General features: G+C 41.4%; 1 protein-coding gene across 1 annotated transcript in view; it reads left to right on the top strand.

Moving 5' to 3' along the window:
* LRP2 (LDL receptor related protein 2) overlaps positions 1 to 18,693 on the top strand; it is a 224,482-nt gene that overhangs the window by 193,605 nt on the left and 12,184 nt on the right. Inside the window, exons 64-72 of the mRNA XM_064373346.1 lie at positions 388 to 519; positions 1,483 to 1,614; positions 3,492 to 3,635; positions 5,266 to 5,431; positions 7,073 to 7,201; positions 12,256 to 12,476; positions 13,280 to 13,456; positions 16,127 to 16,246; positions 18,367 to 18,457. Coding sequence (XP_064229416.1) covers positions 388 to 519; positions 1,483 to 1,614; positions 3,492 to 3,635; positions 5,266 to 5,431; positions 7,073 to 7,201; positions 12,256 to 12,476; positions 13,280 to 13,456; positions 16,127 to 16,246; positions 18,367 to 18,457 — 1,312 coding nt within the window. The remainder of the gene's footprint in view (positions 1 to 387; positions 520 to 1,482; positions 1,615 to 3,491; positions 3,636 to 5,265; positions 5,432 to 7,072; positions 7,202 to 12,255; positions 12,477 to 13,279; positions 13,457 to 16,126; positions 16,247 to 18,366; positions 18,458 to 18,693) is intronic.

Below are 18,693 nucleotides of genomic sequence, written 5' to 3'. Positions count from 1 at the left end.
TTATACGTGCCTATCTATCTATCTATCTATCTATCTGCAATAGGATTAAAGATAGTAGAGCAGGTGGTAATAGCTGAACAGTATCAGGCTTCACAGTTCTGGAGTCCAGAATTGGATGCTCTGAGGATCAGCCTGGGAGTGCGGCATATAATGTGAAAATTACCTCAAGGTTTTAATATTTTATGCATTTTTATAAATGGCATTCAGGCCATTATCAGAAATAGGAATCCAGATTCACCCAGAGCCCTCTGTCCTCTCCAAGGCTTGTGGAAAGGTGTCATTTTAAGATGTCCTATAGTTGGTTATGGGTAGGTGCTCCTTTTGTTACACCACTTGACTGTTATTTGTGGCTGATCTGGTTTGTGATGCTGTGATTTTGTTTTTCAGACATAGGAAAAGAAAGAACATGTGCTGAAAATATATGCGAGCAAAACTGTACCCAATTAAATGAAGGAGGATTTATCTGCTCCTGTACAGCCGGGTTCGAAGCCAGTGTTTTTGACAGAACTTCCTGTTTAGGTAGAGTATATTTTTTCCAATTCCTGTTTAGGTGAACTTTACATTTAAGGTTCTCCACGCATTCCCTTTTATTAAATAAATCACTATTTAATTCCCCCAATGGTGCCATCCATACTCATGGTTTCATGGTTCTAGGTAATTAAACTACTGAAGAATTGCTTTGCCCCCTGCCTGCATGCATGCCATCTGACCAGTGCCTACCTAAGTGCTTGTCAGATACTGTGTGCTCAGTAAAGTCTGTGGAATCAATATGAATGATAAAGGCCTTGGTGATGATGGCTGCTTATTACACCAGTGTGTGAAATCAAAGTCTTTAAAAGAAACAAACTAGGCTTGCTTTCTTCATCGGATGTCAAACAACACATATTTGTTACATACCTACAGTTACACTAGACATAGATGAATTGTAAGGTAAGGAGTCAGAAGGTAGCTTATCAAGATGGTGAGTGATGAGCATGATTTTAGGTGCCTTTTACCATTTGAATTTACTGTTTGTAACTCATGTTACATCATAGTCAGAAGATTTTCTAAGCGTTCATTTTGGACCTGAAGCTTAAGAACTCAATTGAAAACCAAATCAATGTCTCCTGTTCCTGAAGCTGGTTAGCAGAAGGGAAGGGACAACGGAAAAATACAACACAACAGGTGCCTTCTGAAAGGGAGAATGTGCTCTGCTATTGCAGAGTCATACCGTTTAAATCCTGTCTCCATTGCTTATCAGCTTTGGAACTGTGGGCTTAATTGTCCATACCTCTTACAGTCTTTTGGCAGGATTGTACGAGGAAAATATTTGGAAAGCATGTGGAACAGTATCTGAAACCTAGTGTTTCACAAATGTTTGTATCATTGCTTATTTTCATCTGTACACTTCTTGTTCCTCACTGCTGGACCTTAAACAGAAGTAAGGTCTCTAAAGAATGCATGGGAGCAGATGTTGCATATTTGGTTTTATTTTACCTACAGATATCAATGAATGTGAGCAATTTGGGATTTGTTCCCAGCACTGCAGAAATACCAAAGGAAGTTATGAGTGTGTCTGTGCTGATGGCTTCACATCTATGAGTGACCGCCTTGGAAAACGATGTGCAGCTGAGGGTATGATGGGTTCATGCCGGGATTAATTGACTTTTGGGGAAATAAATACTGATGAGTACACTATATGAGGAAAGAAACTTTAGATTCTGAGTTTTTCTTTTCTTTTTTTTTTTTTTAACTCTCCAGCTACTTCTCTTCCGACACATCTTTAGTCTGTCCTTCTCTCTCCTCCCCTGCCAGCTTAAAACAATAGCAACATCCCCCAACAAATATGTAGCAATTAAAACAAGAGTCAGGTGTTACTTATTTTAATGGATTTAGCTTCTTGTCCAGCTTGATAAAAACTTCAGAAAGTTGACAAGGGGTCATCTTCCTTAAGGCTCAAACAACAGCAAAAGCTTTCCTAAGGGATGGTCATCAATAGAAGGAAAGTAACAAGGCCCTCTAGCTCCCACTTCACTGAGAATAAGATTTGAGGCCCAGGAGTCCAAGATGGCTCACAAATTGGGGCAAATCAAGGATACTCTGCTGACATATCTGCTTTTTATTGTTCATGGGCTACTGATCACAGGCAGAAAGAAGTCTGGCACTGTCATAACTTCAATCGTGAGTTTTATACTTTAGGTTGATGCCAGTATCTGAGAATCAGGCCTGATAAAAAGAAAGAATGTAAGTCAGAAGTATTATACTCTAAATCCCAGAGGCCTGATCTAAATCATCCTATCCTAGTTAAGAGGCATGGGTCTTTATTTTGAATTTGAAGTTCATACTAGGGTTTAAGGAACTTGATAAGAAAATAGCACTTTATTTTGTAAATTAAGAGCAAATGGCCAAAATAGCTGTTCGATTTCTTCATACAAATTGAGCTTTTAAAGCATACATTTGACTAACATACTTAAATATTTGACCTTCCAAACACTGTTGACGGTGAATGAAAACCAGACTGAAGGCATTTGAACAGTTGGTCTGGTAATTAAGCCGCAAATTTAAAAATGTTTAAATCTTTTAACTAAGGACATGACTGAAACAAACTGGAATACTCATATAAAACATAATGTCAAGATAGAAGAAATATATAAAATGAACTTCTAAAAGTTACTTAAATTGGATTCAATTGATATTATGCCAGTAAATTAAATTTTAAAGATTCTAGACAGAGCATCTTGGGATGAGTCACCATTAAGTAGCTGCTTTAGGTTAAAAAAATAAATCAAGGACAAACTAGGTTTACTTTTTCATTAGCCAGAAACTAAATTGGGTCATAGAACTGATTACCTGCTGAAAGAGTCATAAAATCTATCAGTAAAGAATGAGGAATGAGACTCTCCTGGTAAACTTTTAGTAAGCCTATAAAAGTATTTCTTCTGTGAGATAGAATGTCTGCAGTCTTGTCTATTTTGATGTCAGTAAATAAAAACATTTCTGTGAAAATGAGGACTCTATGTAGCGGTCCCAGTCTGGCTTTGTTCCAAACTACCACTAAGGACAAAGAATAAAGAACTGGTAATGTCTCTAAAAGACATATTAGCTTTCCACTTGAAGTGGAGACAAGATGTCAAGTCACGGATTTTGTAACCCAGTTGGATAGTCAGCTTTATTGATTAACAGAGATAGTCAGATTCCTATAAAAACTCATGTTCTCCTGTCTCAACTAAAAATACAAAAAATTAGCTGGGCATGGTGGTGCATGCCTGTAATCCCAGCTACTCAGGAGGCTGAGGCAGGAGAATTGCCTGAACCCAGGAGGCGGAGGTTGCGGTGAGCCGAGGTCGCGCCATTGCACTCCAACTTGGGTAACAAGAGTGAAACTCCGTCTCAGAAGAAAAAAAAAAACAAAAAACTCATGTTCTTTAAAAAAAAGGGGCAAGTACATGCTGTGCATTTTATATTCTGCTTTATATAAGGAAAGTATAAAGTAGCCCCTTGTTTGTTTACAGGTAGCTCTCCTTTGTTGCTATTGCCTGACAATGTTCGAATTCGAAAATATAATCTCTCATCTGAGAGGTTCTCAGAGTATCTTCAAGATGAGGAATATATCCAAGCTGTTGATTACGATTGGGATCCCGAGGACACAGGCCTCAGTGAGTATAAACTTCAGCATCTTTCATTGATATTAAGTAACTTTATAGAATTTTAAGGTGTTGACTTTTAAAGAATGTATTGTTTAATGAGTGAATTTTGTTACATTAGTGGAACAGGAAACTCTTCCAATCCAGCCTGTTTCTGATGCTTTAGTGTGGCCTTGTATCCCAGCCAGTCTTTCTTGATTTATTTCCAAAACTCCTCTCATCACTAGGGTTTATCCTTTCTGGACCATCTCACATCTCCTTGCATTTTGAAATTTCTGTCACTGATACTGCAGATCTTGTTCTTTCCTACCATTGCATACCTTGAAAATTTCTACTGACACCTCAAAGACCCAGTTTAATGTCACCACCTCTGTGACAACTTCTATTACTCCTCCTGGCAGAGTTTTATGATTGCTCACCATGAGCCTATGTCATTTTATGGCACATGCTACTCTGAGTTATATGCTAGTTGGCCACATAATATCTCTCTATCCTCTAGACATCTGTTTTTTGGAGACAAAGACTGAATCTAATTTATCTCTAAATGCCTAGCATCTGACCCAACATCTAGTATACTCTATGTGGTAGGTGATAAAAAAAATTTAGTCAAATGAAGGAAAAAATGAATAATGCTTATTGTTGAATCTCTCATGGCTCTATCTGGTGTTGGGGGAGATGACAGTAAGGTAGGAGTCAGAAAACTTGTCTTCTGTGCCTGTAAACTTATCTTTTATGCCAGTCTCCCTTATCTACTACCTTTATGATCCTAAATAATCATAACAATTCTCTGAATCTCAGTTTTTTAATCTACAAAATCAAAGTAGTAATCTTGTTCTGCCTGCCTACCTCTGAGAGTTGTTTTGAAGATTAAATGAGATAGCATATATGAAAGACTTTGAAAACTATCAATAACTACGCCAATATAGGATTTATTATTGTTGTATTTTCACATATACTGTTGTATTTCACATATGTCAAATCACAGACTTTGTAACCCAGTTGGATAGTCAGCTTTATTGATTAACAGAGAGATAGTTAATATAGTCAGATTCCTATAAAAATTCATGTTCTTTTTATACGAAAAGAACATGAAAAGCTTATGCAACACAATGAGCTTTTCAAGAATGGTGCATACCTAGGAAAGCAGCAGGCGTTCAGTTCATGCCTTTACAGTCGCAGTCTTCCTATGCTTTTAACATGACTGCTGTCCACCATCCGTCTATACATAAAACAGGACTTCTCATTAACATGGCTTCTTTATTGCCTCTGGTCTTGAGTATGCTTTGAAATTCTCAACAGCCTGCCCTGGTTTATCTCTATACATTCTGTTTTGGAAACTAGAACTTGATCCTAATAAGGGTAAATATGCACTTTGTTGAAATATGTTTAAATCAATCACTTTTAAATAGAGATGACTAAATCTGACTAAGTTCTCAGTTGAAGCATTTGTAGCTCATAGCTCAAGTTTGATAGGTTTTAAGGTTTGATTATACTGATGTCATTGAATTATTTACCTTATAACAATAGTGAGGAAGGAGGTAGGTATGTCAATGAATGAACAGTACTTCACCAGACTAGACCCCAGTTCTTCTTTTACTTGATGCTTCTGATATGAAACTGACCTGTGTGTCTTCCTTTGTAGGTGTTGTGTATTACACTGTGCGAGGGGAGGGCTCTAGGTTTGGTGCTATCAAACGTGCCTACATCCCCAACTTTGAATCCGGCCGCAATAATCCTGTGCAGGAAGTTGACCTGAAACTGAAATATGTAATGCAGCCAGATGGAATAGCAGTGGACTGGGTTGGAAGGTAAATTTGCCATACATTTCCCCACTTATCTGTTCTGTTTTCCTGGTTAGAGTTCTCTATTGCTTGCCATGGCCCATGAGTAAGGCTGGACCTGGATATGGGTACATTCAGCCACAGGTGCAGCCGGGCTATGGTTGGGCTTGCTGAAGCCCCAGCAACTACCTCCACTTACCCCAACATGTTATGGAGACATTATCATATCCTGTATTTTTTGTGGGCAGTGAAAAAATTTGAAAAAGCACCCAGGTTAAGATTCACTATTGTATCTAGGACAGCATTCTTGCCAACAGAGTTCTGGATTCCAAAATTAACTTTCAGTATGGCAGTACTGTTTATTTTGTGAATAAATGGTGCAGCCTCACAATTCTCCCAGAAAAGCAGTTGAGGTGAAACTTTTTTTTTTCCTATGGTAGTTCTCTTGGGGATGAACAATCCACATCTTGTGTTTTTAGCAGGCTTGATAATTAAAACAGGTTGGAAATTTGACTTTCCTGTTTAGTCTTTGGGATGAGTTGATAGAAATGTCAGTCTGTTCTGTTCTAATAGACCGTCTAGTAGCCCAGGGACCACAGTCACACATTTTGGATGGTCTTTAAGTAGAACCTTAAGTAGGGTTATCAGGTAGATGTGTGAGGTGCAAACAGATGTGGAGAAGTTAGCTCCTTCAAGGAAGAAGTTTGCACTGAGTTACATTGGTGGGAAAGTGATTCCTTGAAAATGAACTAATAATGGAAACATGTTTGAGGGGGAAGATTCAGGGGTCACTGCCTTCCTGGAGAATAGAGAGTCATTTGCAGTATAAATTCTTTTTCACCTTTTAAAAAATGTGGCTGGTATCCCTGGAAGACTTGAGCATCTTTGAAGAAGCTAATTGGGTCCCACTGTGCCTGCAGGCTAACAGGAGTCTCAATTCAGCACTTTTGGACAAGAAACAGGGCCTTCGAGAACTGGTGCTAGAGTCAGGAACTCAAAATCCAGGCATTCATACTCTCTTCTGAAAACCAACCAGGCAATGGCAGATCTGTCTTCTTGCTTTAAGTTTTACCTCTTTCTCAGCCTTAATGAATAAGAGAATTAAGAAAGTGATAGAACTTTTTCTGCTTGTAAGAGACTGAGACCTGCAGCCTCAGAATGGAAATAAGGCAGGACAGTCTTTCTGAGTTTGTTATTTTGATAGGCTGTTTCCACTCATCTTTGAGCTGATGCCAGGTTCCTATTGATTCTAATGGGGCTCTTTCTTGAGGAGGAGGAAATAGACTCACGAGCAGTCAGAGTTAACGCACCAGGCCCATGGTGCCTTGCGACTTCTACTAGAAGCCTGAGTCTCATAATAATGCCAGTCAGAGGCTAGTCTGACTGCTGTGTCTGCCATCACTGCAGAGCTGCCTGATTCAGGTGCTTTGGCTGGTGAACAGGAGTCCCGTCAGTTCTTTACTTTTCCAGTTGTAACCTGCCAAAAATATTCCTTGGCTGGAGAGACTGGGCATTCCCGAGAGGAGGACTGTGCTCTGATGATGGGTATCTGAGTAGCTCTCTCACCAGCCAGAACTTTCAAACAAAATGCTCTCATCTTCAAACCTCTTACCCAGTAATGATTACTCTAGGCTTTGCAGTTGTTTAACTGTGTCCCTCTGAATTCAGGCATATTTACTGGTCAGATGTCAAGAATAAACGCATTGAGGTGGCTAAACTTGATGGAAGGTACAGAAAGTGGCTAATTTCCACTGACCTGGATCAACCAGCTGCAGTTGCTGTGAATCCCAAACTAGGGTAAGTATTTGGAGAAGTCTTCAGTGTTCTATATATTTCTCCCTGGATTCTCATCAAATTCTGTTTCTTTTAATGTTTGTTCCTAGTTATACTGAAATTGTCCTTCAGGTTTTTGGGAGTAGCATCTATGACTGTTTCAAGAATTATAACAATACAAAAAATTAGCTGGGCATGGTGGTGCATGCCTGTAATCCCAGCTACTCAGGAGGCTGAGGCAGGAGAATTGCTTGAACCCAGGAGGCGGAGGTTGCGGTGAGCTGAGATCGCACCATTGCACTCCAGCCTGGATAACAAGAGTGAAACTCTGTCTCAAAAAAAAAAAAAAAAAAAAAAGAATTATAACATGCTTTTGAGATCATCTAGGAGCAACCATTTCTGATGGGGAAATTCCTTTGAGAACACATCTGAGGATCTTTCTGGTTACATGGATTCCTTGCCAAATCAGAGCTCTGAACTCTAAAGTTCTCGGTGGATTTAACTGCTTTAACTGAAGGTTTCAGCAGAATTGTGTTTCCTTTCATTTGTATGTTTTAAAGTAACTCATTCATTGAAATTCCGCTAGGGATTTGGTCATGTTTCATTGGAAATAATTAAACATGTATATCCAAAATATGTCAATATTTAAAATGACATATGTATAAATATATATTATCCAGTTGTAGAAATGTTCCAATTTGCAGTTTGCCTATAAATTATCTTAGTGTAAGTGAGAACAATTTTTGTTATTTTCCTCTACATTTCAGGATGTTTATTTGGATAATCAGGAAGCTGAAATATCTTGGTATTTACATATTAGTTTAGCTGCAGAATAGTGACATTTTTAAAAAGTTTTTTGAATAACCCCAAACAATTTTCCTATTTGGGTAGGACCAGTCTAGCCCTCTGTAGATATGCCAGTATTTGTAGGTAGAACACTATGAGCTATTACTTTGATTCTGTTATATTTCATATGTTAAATCATACCCTCAGAAACTCAGCGATGAAACATTACAAATACTTGACTGATAAGATTAACCCGTGATGAGTACTTGTCCTCAGCATTAGTCATCGCTGCTTATATCTTAACTACACAATATCTTAGGAGCAAGGAGATGCAAATGTGTTCTGTGGTCTGAATGATGTGACTGTTTCCAGTGTGCTGTTTAATTTTTTCCTTTGTAACTAATGTTTAAATCCATCTCATATTATGATCACACTCTGATATCCCTTCACTGTTTTTCATAGAAATTCTTTTTTCTTTTTTTTTGAGATGGAGTTTTACTCTGTTGTCCAGGCTGGAGTGCAGTGGCACGATCTTAGCTTATTGCAACGTCTGCCTCCCAGATTCAAGTGATTCTCCTGCCTCAGCCTCCTGAGCAGCTGGGATTACAGGTGTGCGCCACCACGCCCAGCTAATTTTTGTATTTTTAATAGAGGTGGGTGTTTCAACATGTTGGCCAGGCTCGTCTCGAACTTCTGATCTCAGGTGATCCACCTGCCTCAGCCTCCCAAACTGCTCGGATTACAGGCATGAGCCAGTAATCTGCACCCCGCCAGAAATTCTTATTTTAGTCTTTGTAATTCCTTTCTCTCTGGAATGGTTCAGTGTAGCCCTGGGAGGGATAGGAACTAACAAAGGAGTAAGAAAGGGTTTCACTGCCTAAGGCCTCCAGACCCGATCTACAACCTCCTCATTCCATGATTCATTTGAAAGGCTCATCATCCGTAAGTTTTATAAGCATAAGCATATATGATATGTGAAACCTTCTTACAGCGTCTGTGGTATAAGACCTGCCACTGGGTTCAAAGGATGATGAAGATGATGACTACTGAAAATACCATGAGCAGCAATGAAAAGTGCCAACATTTATTATATTTTTGCTGTGTGCCAACTACTCTGCTAAGTGGTCTGCATATATAAACTCCTTTGAATCGTACAAAGGATTTATAAATTAGTCATAGGTTTTTAATCCCTTATTTACATAGATGGGCAAAATAATACCATGCGCCTTTAGATAGCAATTGTTGACTAAAATATAAGCCAGAAAGGGAGAATTGTGATGAGGAAATTCCTGAAAAACCTATGATAGTTCTCCCACCTTACAAGGATCCAGAGAAGCTCTATGGAGAAAGTAGCACGGAACTGAATGTTGAAGACTGGGATCCACTGTTAGTATAACTGGTGATAAAGCATGTGACATGTGAGGTCAGCATGGGTGAGAGTGAGGAGGGCCACTTCCTGGAGAAAGTGGGACTGACATGGAACCAGGATGGATGTCTTGGGCACAGGTAGGCAAGGGAGCCAGGCAGGCTATTTAGAACTCAGGGAATAGCATAAATGAAGTCATGGAGGAAACAAAAATCATTCTGTGAACCTGTTGCGTGTTTTTCCCACTCCATTCCCTACCTTTTGTTTTTTTAGTTTTGAGTATTTAATCCTTTTTTTTTTTTTTTAAAGACGGGGTTTCACCATGGTGGTCAGGCTGGTCTTGAGCTCCCGACCTCAGGTAATCCACCCACCTTGGCCTCCAAAGTGCTTGGATTATAGACGTGAGCCACCACACCCAGCCAGAATATTTAATATTTCTTAATTTAAATTAAATTAAAGTAATTAATTTACTGATAGAGACAGGGTCTTTCTCTGTCACCCAGACTGGAGTGCAGTGGTGTGATATAGCTCACTGTAGCCTCAAACTCCTGGGCTCAAGCAATCCCCTGCCTCAGGCTTCTGAGTAGCTAAGACCGCAGGTGGAACCACCATGCTAGGCTTATTATCTTAAAAAAAAAAAAAAGCTTTACTAAAATATAATTCATATACCACACAATTTACCCATTTCAAGTGTACAATTCACTGGCTTTTAGTATATGCAGAGCTGTATATCCATCATCACAGTCAATTTTAAAGCATTTTCATCACCCTACAAGGAAACCCTGTTCCTCTGAGCCACCATTCTCCAGCCCTCAGTAACAGCTAATCTGCTCTCTGTCTCTATAGATTTGCCTATTCTGGACATTTCCTACAAGTGGAATCCTACAGTATGTGGTTCTTTGTGACTGGCTTCTTTCACATGTGTGCCATTTTTAATGAAAACCAAACAAGGTGGTATTTACCAGTTGCTGAGACTTTAAAGGCCCCTGGCTACATTTTTTCTGGAGCCCAGTTTGTCTAAAATCCACACATTCCTCAGCAGAATTTAAGATTTGGTCTATGCTGATGCCTGGTTTAGACTAGAGGCAGCAAAGCAGCAGCTGCTGGGCCAAATATGGCCCATAGACACTTTTGGCTTGGACAACACAGAGCTTTAAGGGTTTTTTTTTTTTTTTTTTTTTAAACGTAGTGTTGACATTGAAAACTTAAGAAAAGAAAGAAAATCTGTATTTCTTGCTTTGGAAATCAGAGGAACTGGTAGCACTGGGTAGGTCTGCCTTCCAGGGCGCTGACAGGAGCTCTTACACAGGGTCTTGCTCTCCTAATCACTTGATATCACAACCAGGATCTCCCCTCATTCATCTTACATATGTGTTCCTCTCCAGGTATTTGAAATCATGCAAGCCCTGGTCTAGATAATTCTTCAAAGTCAGATCACCTTTGCTTACATAGACTCTTGCTCTACAATTAATTATTCATTGGATGCAAAATATACACTTAAAAATAGTTGCCAGGTGTGGTGGTTCACTCCTGTAATCCCAACACTTTGGGAGGGTGAGGCAGGCAGATTGCTTGAGCCCAGGAGTTCAAGACCAGCCTGGGCAACATTGGTGAAACCTTATCTCTACTAAAATTACAAAAAACTAGCCAGGCATGGTGGCACACGCCTGCAGTCCTAGCTACTCAGGAGGCTGAGATAGGAGGATTGCTTGAGCCCAGAAGGGTGAGACTGCAGGGAGCCATGATTGTGCCACTGCACTCCAGCCCAGGCAACAGAGTAGCTCCATGAAGACAGACATCTTCGTATGTTTTTTTCTCTGATAGATCCTGTTGGGAACCAGCCCAACCCCGTACATGGGTGCCCTTAGTCCCAGCAGTGAAGAGGGATTGAGAAAAGGAAATAAAGACAGAGACACAAAAACAGAATTTACAGCATAGGTTCAGGGGACCAACGCAAGCATGGCAACCATGCTTGGTTTGGAGCTGTGGGCTCCAAACACTTTTATTATGTGCACAATCTCATTGATCTTATGGGTATGGAAAGGGAGGGTAAAGGAGTAAGATAGCCAGGTGGAGAGCACTTGAGATCCTTCTAAGACATGCTGAACTAGTACTCCGAGTTCACCACCGATTGTTATCAGGGTGCCGCTGCACCACAAGTATAGCGGACATAGAACGATTAAAATCACTCCATATTCTGAGAACCTAGGCAGAGCCTGAGGTGTTCCGTGATCTCTGCCCTGCAAGGCTTTTTCCTCTTTGCCAGCTCCCATCTGCAAAGACCCTCCCAGATCTTGTGAGCAGAGGTTGCCTCCCTTCTCAGAGATCTTTGCACAAGCCTTCCTTATGAGGCCCTTATGCAGTCTCAATGTTGAGAAGGCATTCATGGGACCAGAGTAGTATTCCCTGCTCTGCAACCACCCCGAGGTGTTCCCCATGCTCTCGGATGGTCTTTACCTTAGGCCTCCTGTTGCCGCTTTGATTTCTAATTAACTACACCAATAATATAGTTTAGTCTGGTGTATAAACTTCAGTGTACTATGAGCCAATCAAGCTTATCATTATTTAGCTAGAATTAACATAGGTCTCCCCCTGGCCATCTTGACCCACAGATCCCAAACACAAAACAGTGCCTCTCACACAGTAGGCCTTCAATAATATTTCTTAAAATGCGAACAGCTTTCCTAAAATGTCCATCCTTTGGCCAATTTCTTTTAAGGAGGTGCAGTTTTCAGGAAGGATAAATCACACACACTCTCGCTCCCCTATTTTTGCTTCCCATCTTCTGTAAAATATAAAACCAGTGTCACTGAGCACCCAGGTCCCCGAGCAAAACAGCTGGTTTCCCTGTAGGTAATGCCCTGTGCTCTACTGTAATGAAGTCCCACCAGGTGAGATGCTACAATGAAGAAACCTTCTGTTACAGGCTTATGTTCTGGACTGACTGGGGAAAAGAACCTAAAATTGAGTCTGCCTGGATGAATGGAGAGTCCCGCAATGTCCTGGTTTTCGGGAACCTTGGTTGGCCAACTGGTCTTTCCATTGATTATTTGAACAATGACCGGATCTACTGGAGTGACTTCAAGGAGGACGTTATTGAAACCATAAAATTTGATGGGACTGATAGGAGAGTCATCTCAAAGGAAGGTTAGAAATGAGTTTGAATGTAATATATTAAATTACTAATTAATATATTCTAATGTCTTTGCCTATGTTCTCAAGAAGGAGCCCTTTAGGAAATGGCTTATATAATTATTTAGAGACCAGCCCTCTACCCCCACCAACTCCCACCTGCTGAATTAAATGCAGATGAGTTCATTAGCAATAATTAAATCCTGTTTGTCCTTTTTACACAACTTTTTAAGAAAATGCTTCTCAGCAGAAGATATTGAAATAACTGAGTTTCCTGTTAGGTTACCCCCATAGAGGTAGCTTCATGTGTACTGATGTTAATCCAGGTCTTACCGCTTCTGGACACATTCATTTTCACTTTACTAGACTGCCCAGTATGCACAACTGTACATATATCTAGGAGAGAAACATTTTTGTTGTTGTTCAGACTCTGCAGAATTGTAATGACCCAGCACATATCACATTTTTCCTATTTGATCAGATAGATGTCTTATGTTCAAAAGAAAATATAAAATCTTGCCATATAAATTGTTTTCCAAAAATGCAATATAATCAGTAACTTCAAAGTGAGCTAGGGCCCTGTTACTGGTGTTGTGTACATGAATGTGGTTTAATTTCTGTCTTCTTGACCTCCTAGTGCAGCACACTTTCCCAGTCCCATGTGTCTAAAGTCTGCCTGAATATTCCCAGAGCTTCAAGGCATTGTATGAGGGAAGAATTCAAGCAGAATGCCATCAGATGTACAAGTGGTGCTAGGGTATCCTGGATGTTTTCTTTTCAATAACCTTTTGTTTCATTTCTCCCCTGTGGGTGAGCAGCAATGCGCCCTTACAGCCTGGACATCTTTGAAGACCAGTTATACTGGATAGCTAAGGAAAAAGGAGAAGTGTGGAAACAGAATAAATTTGGGCAAGGCAAGAAAGAGAAAACTCTAGTGGTGAACCCTTGGCTCACCCAAGTTCGAATCTTTCATCAACTCAGATACAATAAGTCAGGTAATCACCAACTTTGGTATAAGATGCTCCTCATTACTTGGAAACCTTATTTCAAAATAATGGCTATAGTGCTGAAAGATGGCAGTAGATAATAATAGGCTAATCTCTTGGTGCATGAAAAGGGTACGTGTGTATGTACGGGTGCTGGGGGGAGGAATGTTTTAACTATTTTAACCAAAGAAAGATAAAATGGGAGGTCAAATGAAATTATGCAAACCACCAGCAGATAAGTAAAAATAACCCTCGTTGTTTGAAGTTATGGATATGTATTTCTAGGCCACAGAGTTCAGCAGAAGTTAATCCCTTACTAAGTGTGGGTTGGGTTAACAAGTCACCAAATGGGTTTCATGGGCATCAGAAATCTTATCTTTCCCATTGCAAGGCGAGGCTAGTCAGGTCAACCTGAGCTATGTAGGTCTTAGTTTAAAATGGCTAGTCATGTGCATTCCTGCGTGCTCCCTCTGTCTCACTTTCCTAGTTTTGAGCCCTGCTTCCTCAGGTTACCTGTGCTCTAATTCGTCCTTAAGCAGAGTATGGAGCAAGATGAAAGGCAAGGGGAAGTGAGGAAAGGAAATAGTCTTTTACTAAGTTCTTATGTCAGATTCTCTCTTCAGTGTTAATTCAGACATCTGTTACTTCAATTACCTTATAAAGACCTCTAAAACCTTATAAAGGCATTTTATTCTTATCCCAAATAAAGAAACTGAGGCCAAGAGAGATTTAGTAACTTGTGTGCCTAAGTCACATAACAAATGGGTAAGTTTTAATCTCAGAAATGAAAGAACTTTTAGGCTCAATTCCAGCCAACCCAAAACTCAGCATCTTGCTGTTTTGGCCCAGCTGTTTGGAATTGCTCTAAATTCCCCGTGTTCGGTATGGCAAAGTCCCAGGTTGAATGCTATGGATATGTGGCCTGTGACAAGCCACTCCCTTCCTATCCCCATATGTGAGTGATGGGTGGAGTCCAGGGTTCTCTTGAGTCTGCTGATATTTTGAGACCCTGATCAGCCTTGAAAAATTACAACTCAGAGCTGAGACTCGCATGAGACGACAGGGGTGACAAATGCCTTTTCTGGGGCGTGGCTCCCTTGTTTTGGAAGTAGTATTGCCTGTCTCCAAAACACTCCAGCAACACTCTAGACCTGACCAAAATAATGGCTCTTGTGTCCTAAGTACCTTTGCAGCTCTCACATCTGGCAATGTTAAAGGTAGGAGAGGAAGGCACAGTACACCTGGAAAGGCAAGCCCCCCCGCAACCCCCACACCGCCTCTGGACCCTGAGGAGAAGGCAGAGGAAGGTCTGGAGGCTGGCCCTGAAGGAAAAGCATCTCAGCCAGTGGATGTTCAGGGAAAGGCGGCCCTTTTGGAAAGTGCTGGTGGAGCAGGGGAGGGATTGGGGTGGGGAAGTTCAGTGCCAGCCCAGCTGTGCTAGGTTAGCGCCTTGTTTGAATTTCAGAGTTGTGAAATTTGAGCATGCCTCAGAATTATCTGGAGAGCTTGTTAAACATAGATTCCTGGGCCCCACCTGTCGGACTTCACATGCAATATGGCTGAGGTGGCCTAAGACTTTGCATTCCTAACAAGCTCTCCAGTGACGCTGATGCTGCTGGTTCAGTGACCACATTTTGAGAACCACTGCTCCAGTTCCTTGCTAGTCAGAGTGTAGGCCATGGGCCAATAGCCTTGGGATCCTGTGGGAGCTAGTCAGAAATGCAGTCTCTCAGGCCCACCCAGACCTTCTGAATCCAAATCTGCATTTTAGCAAGATTCCCCAGGTGACTGGTATCACAACTCAAGTTTGAAAAGCTCCTCTCTGGAGGGCAGATGACACAGTAATGGGACAGATTTTGACAGGCTTTTGGAAGATGTCTTATTATTTTATAGCCATGCTTTGTCTATGGTTACATCTTGAATGACGATCAATCGGGATCACAGAGTGTTAGTCTGAGAAGGAATGTAAAGGTTATCTACTCTAGTACAACTGCTGGATAAATCATAATACATGCTAAGGTAGAATTCAGAAGATTCTAAACTTACCTGGGGACCTTTTAATGGTAGTACTTGAGCTCTATTCCAGATGAATTTAAATCTGAATCTCGGAATGGGCATCAATAGTTTTGAATAGCTCCCAGGCAATTCTGAGGAATCATTGCTCTAAATTCCCTTTTCTTACAATTAAGGTAACTAAAGCCCAGAGAAAGTTCTCCTTGGAGAGTTGGGGTGGAAATCACATCCAGTGTGCTTTGGGTAGACCATCGTTATGATCTATCCAGATTTGGGTAGTGATAAATCTTGATATAACATGTGGATCTCACTGGTCTTTTGAACCATCTCAAGTTGTTTAGCACTGAGCAGATTTTGAGGTTAGGCAGTGAACCAGATACCTTCCAAACCTCCCAGGGCAGCAGAGAAGATAAGTGATGACAACAGAAAATGTGAATGGTACAGAAATTGGCAGGAGGGCCCGGGAAGGGACTATGCCACTGCAGTGGGGTGGCAGAGAGGATAGTGTAAATGAGGGTGAGTAGCCAGGTGGCACTGGACTAGAGGTACTGGGATGCTGCCTAGGCTCTGCTGTCACCTGGCAGAGCCACATCCAGTTGCTGGGTGTGTCCACAGTCAGGTTATTCATTCTATCAGGACCTAACTGCTGTCTTACCCATTTTCCAGTGCCCAACCCTTGCAAACAGATCTGCAGCCACCTCTGCCTTCTGAGACCTGGAGGATACAGCTGTGCCTGTCCCCAAGGCTCCAGCTTTATAGAGGGGAGCAACACTGAGTGTGACGCAGGTAGGGCACTGCCTGAACAGCCACGGGGGCCTGGGAGCACTCCTCTGCTGTCTTCAGGAGCCTGAAGAATCTCCGTGTACTGGGTCCTTTGCAGCAGGTGGGGATGGCAGGGAGGAGGGATGAGGGATGTGGGAGGCATGAACAGAGCTGAGAGGGACTTAGGGGGCAAGCAGAACCATGTTCCAGTGACTTCTGAGAATTATTTGCTAAGCTCTGCAGAAATAGAGATCCAGTGTCCCTAAATCTATTGCTGTGTTGTTTTGTAAAGACATTTTGAAGGGTGAGTTTTTATAGGCCCTCTACCTCCGTCTGGATTCCCATTGCCCCAGAATCCACTCAACCTTAACTGGAGTTCCTCAGGGTAGAGAACCATGTTCAGTTTTGACAACTGAAAAAGGACCCCCTTTTGAAAAGTGCTTTATATTATCAGGAGCTGAAGACCAGCATGAGGAAACTGGTTTAATTCTTGTCCCAAATGCTGTGGATGAACTATTCTTGGCAAGACGTCTTTTCAATGACTTTTTTAAGTTAAGGAGTTAATAATCTGGGGGGACTAACTAGTGTCCCTAACTAGCATCCTGTGCTGGAAAAAGCCTGTGAAAAAGTCATCCTGCAATTCACTAGTGGCCCATTTTATGGCTCACATCCTTGGGGCCTACCCCAGTTTTAGCTGATGGGGAAATAAAAACGCTTAACCACCTTCTACCACCAGGGGGAGCAGGCAGTTGGACCAGGAACCGCCCTTTGACTCATCCTAAACAGGCTGAAAAGTTGGCAGGTTTAGGGAATGAATCCAGGGAGAAAAAACTGCTTCTTGTCTGCCCTCTTCCCCTACTCTTGCACTCATCCCAATGTTACTGGTGAAATATTGGAAGGACTCCAATATTTCGAGCAATATTTGGAACAAAATGACAATTTCAAGCTTTGAGATGTGCTGTATGCTGCGGATAGATCATTTTGCCACTCATTGCAACTTCACAACGTAGGAGCAGTGTGGCCCAGGTTGTCACCTCATCTACTACTTTATTCATTTAAATTTTTCGCTGAGTGAATGATATTAAGATTCTTGTTTTAAAGAACATTAACCGAAGTAAGAACATGAGTGATGGCAGTCATTCCATATAGGGCCTCAGTTTGGTATAATAATTAATTAAGCAATTAGTTCAGTAAGAGTTCTTGAGTGCCAACTGTGTGCCAGGCACTGTTCTAAGTGCTGGATGTAACAAGTGAACAAAACAGACAAACCCCTGTGTTCATTGAGTTTACTTTCTAATAGGACAATAAATAGAGAAGTCAATAAATATACAGTAGGTCAGGTGGTACTATGGAGAAAATGAAGGCAGGGGAAGAGGGATGAGGATGGGGTGGGTGGGTTTCCCCCCTTTAGATAGTGTTCAGGGAAGGCCTAATACAGTGAACACTGAGTGGAGACTCATATTGAAGGTCTGAGCCAGGCGGGTATCCAGACTCTTTAAATAATATACACATGTGATCTATACTTATTAAGCATCTTCAACATATAAGACACTGAAGCACTAATCACCCATCAGGTACATCCTAGGAGTATTTATGGGCTGAGCTGGGAGCAGGGACCTGGAATCAGGGCAGTTTGGGAGGACTTGAAAATTCAGGAGCTCTCTAGCTAGCTGACTATCAAGTATCTGTATATCTGTACTATGTAACTGCCTGTTGACTGATCAATTACTGATGTTTTGGGGCCTTTAGTGCAAGTTTCAAGGTGGGCCTACATTAAACTCTTGATTTTAACTGGGTTCATGGAGGAGAATTCTGAAAACTTCAAATGATAATGTGAACATCTTAAGAGATCATTTTACCACTACGCTCTTTGTAACTATTAATATATGCTCCAGAGTCTAGTACTTCTCCATGGTTTTTTTGGGAAAAATTCTATAAACTGCTCCCTCTCTTTCCACTAAATGTATGTTACTCTCTAAGATTTTAAGGAAATTCACTGGACTTAGGGGGAAGGTAAGCTTTGACAGGGAGACTAATTGGCTGGCCCGCCCCTCCTCCCACCCCTAACCCGGGCAAGTTTGCATGGTGTGGGCACTCTGCTGAGTACAGCTGACTAACACGTGCATGGCTTTCCCTTCCTGCAGCTATCGAACTGCCTATCAACCTGCCCCCACCGTGCAGGTGCATGCACGGAGGAAATTGCTATTTTGATGAGACTGACCTCCCCAAATGCAAGTAAGTCTGAATGTAGAGGTCCCAGCCATAGGCCTCGCCTCTTCTAGGGGAATTTGAGACCTTTAAGTAGCTGGGAAAACAAATACAGGAGCCTCACCAGTTTACTAATTCTTATATTTTAACCAGCTCTCCTTCCCTTGAGGGAGTCCACAGAGAACTGAGGCAGTGCTTCTTTAACTAGAATGTGCATGAGAATCCCGTGGAGATCTGATTCAAGGGCCCATTCTCATGCACAG

Source organism: Aotus nancymaae, unplaced genomic scaffold (genome assembly GCF_030222135.1).
Source record: "Aotus nancymaae isolate 86718 unplaced genomic scaffold, 86718_ANA_hifiasm-v0.15.2.pri h1tg000008l, whole genome shotgun sequence".
NCBI lineage: Eukaryota > Metazoa > Chordata > Mammalia > Primates > Aotidae > Aotus > Aotus nancymaae.
The sequence above is the reverse complement of the archived record's forward strand: the minus strand, read 5'-3'. Positions and strand labels throughout refer to the sequence as shown.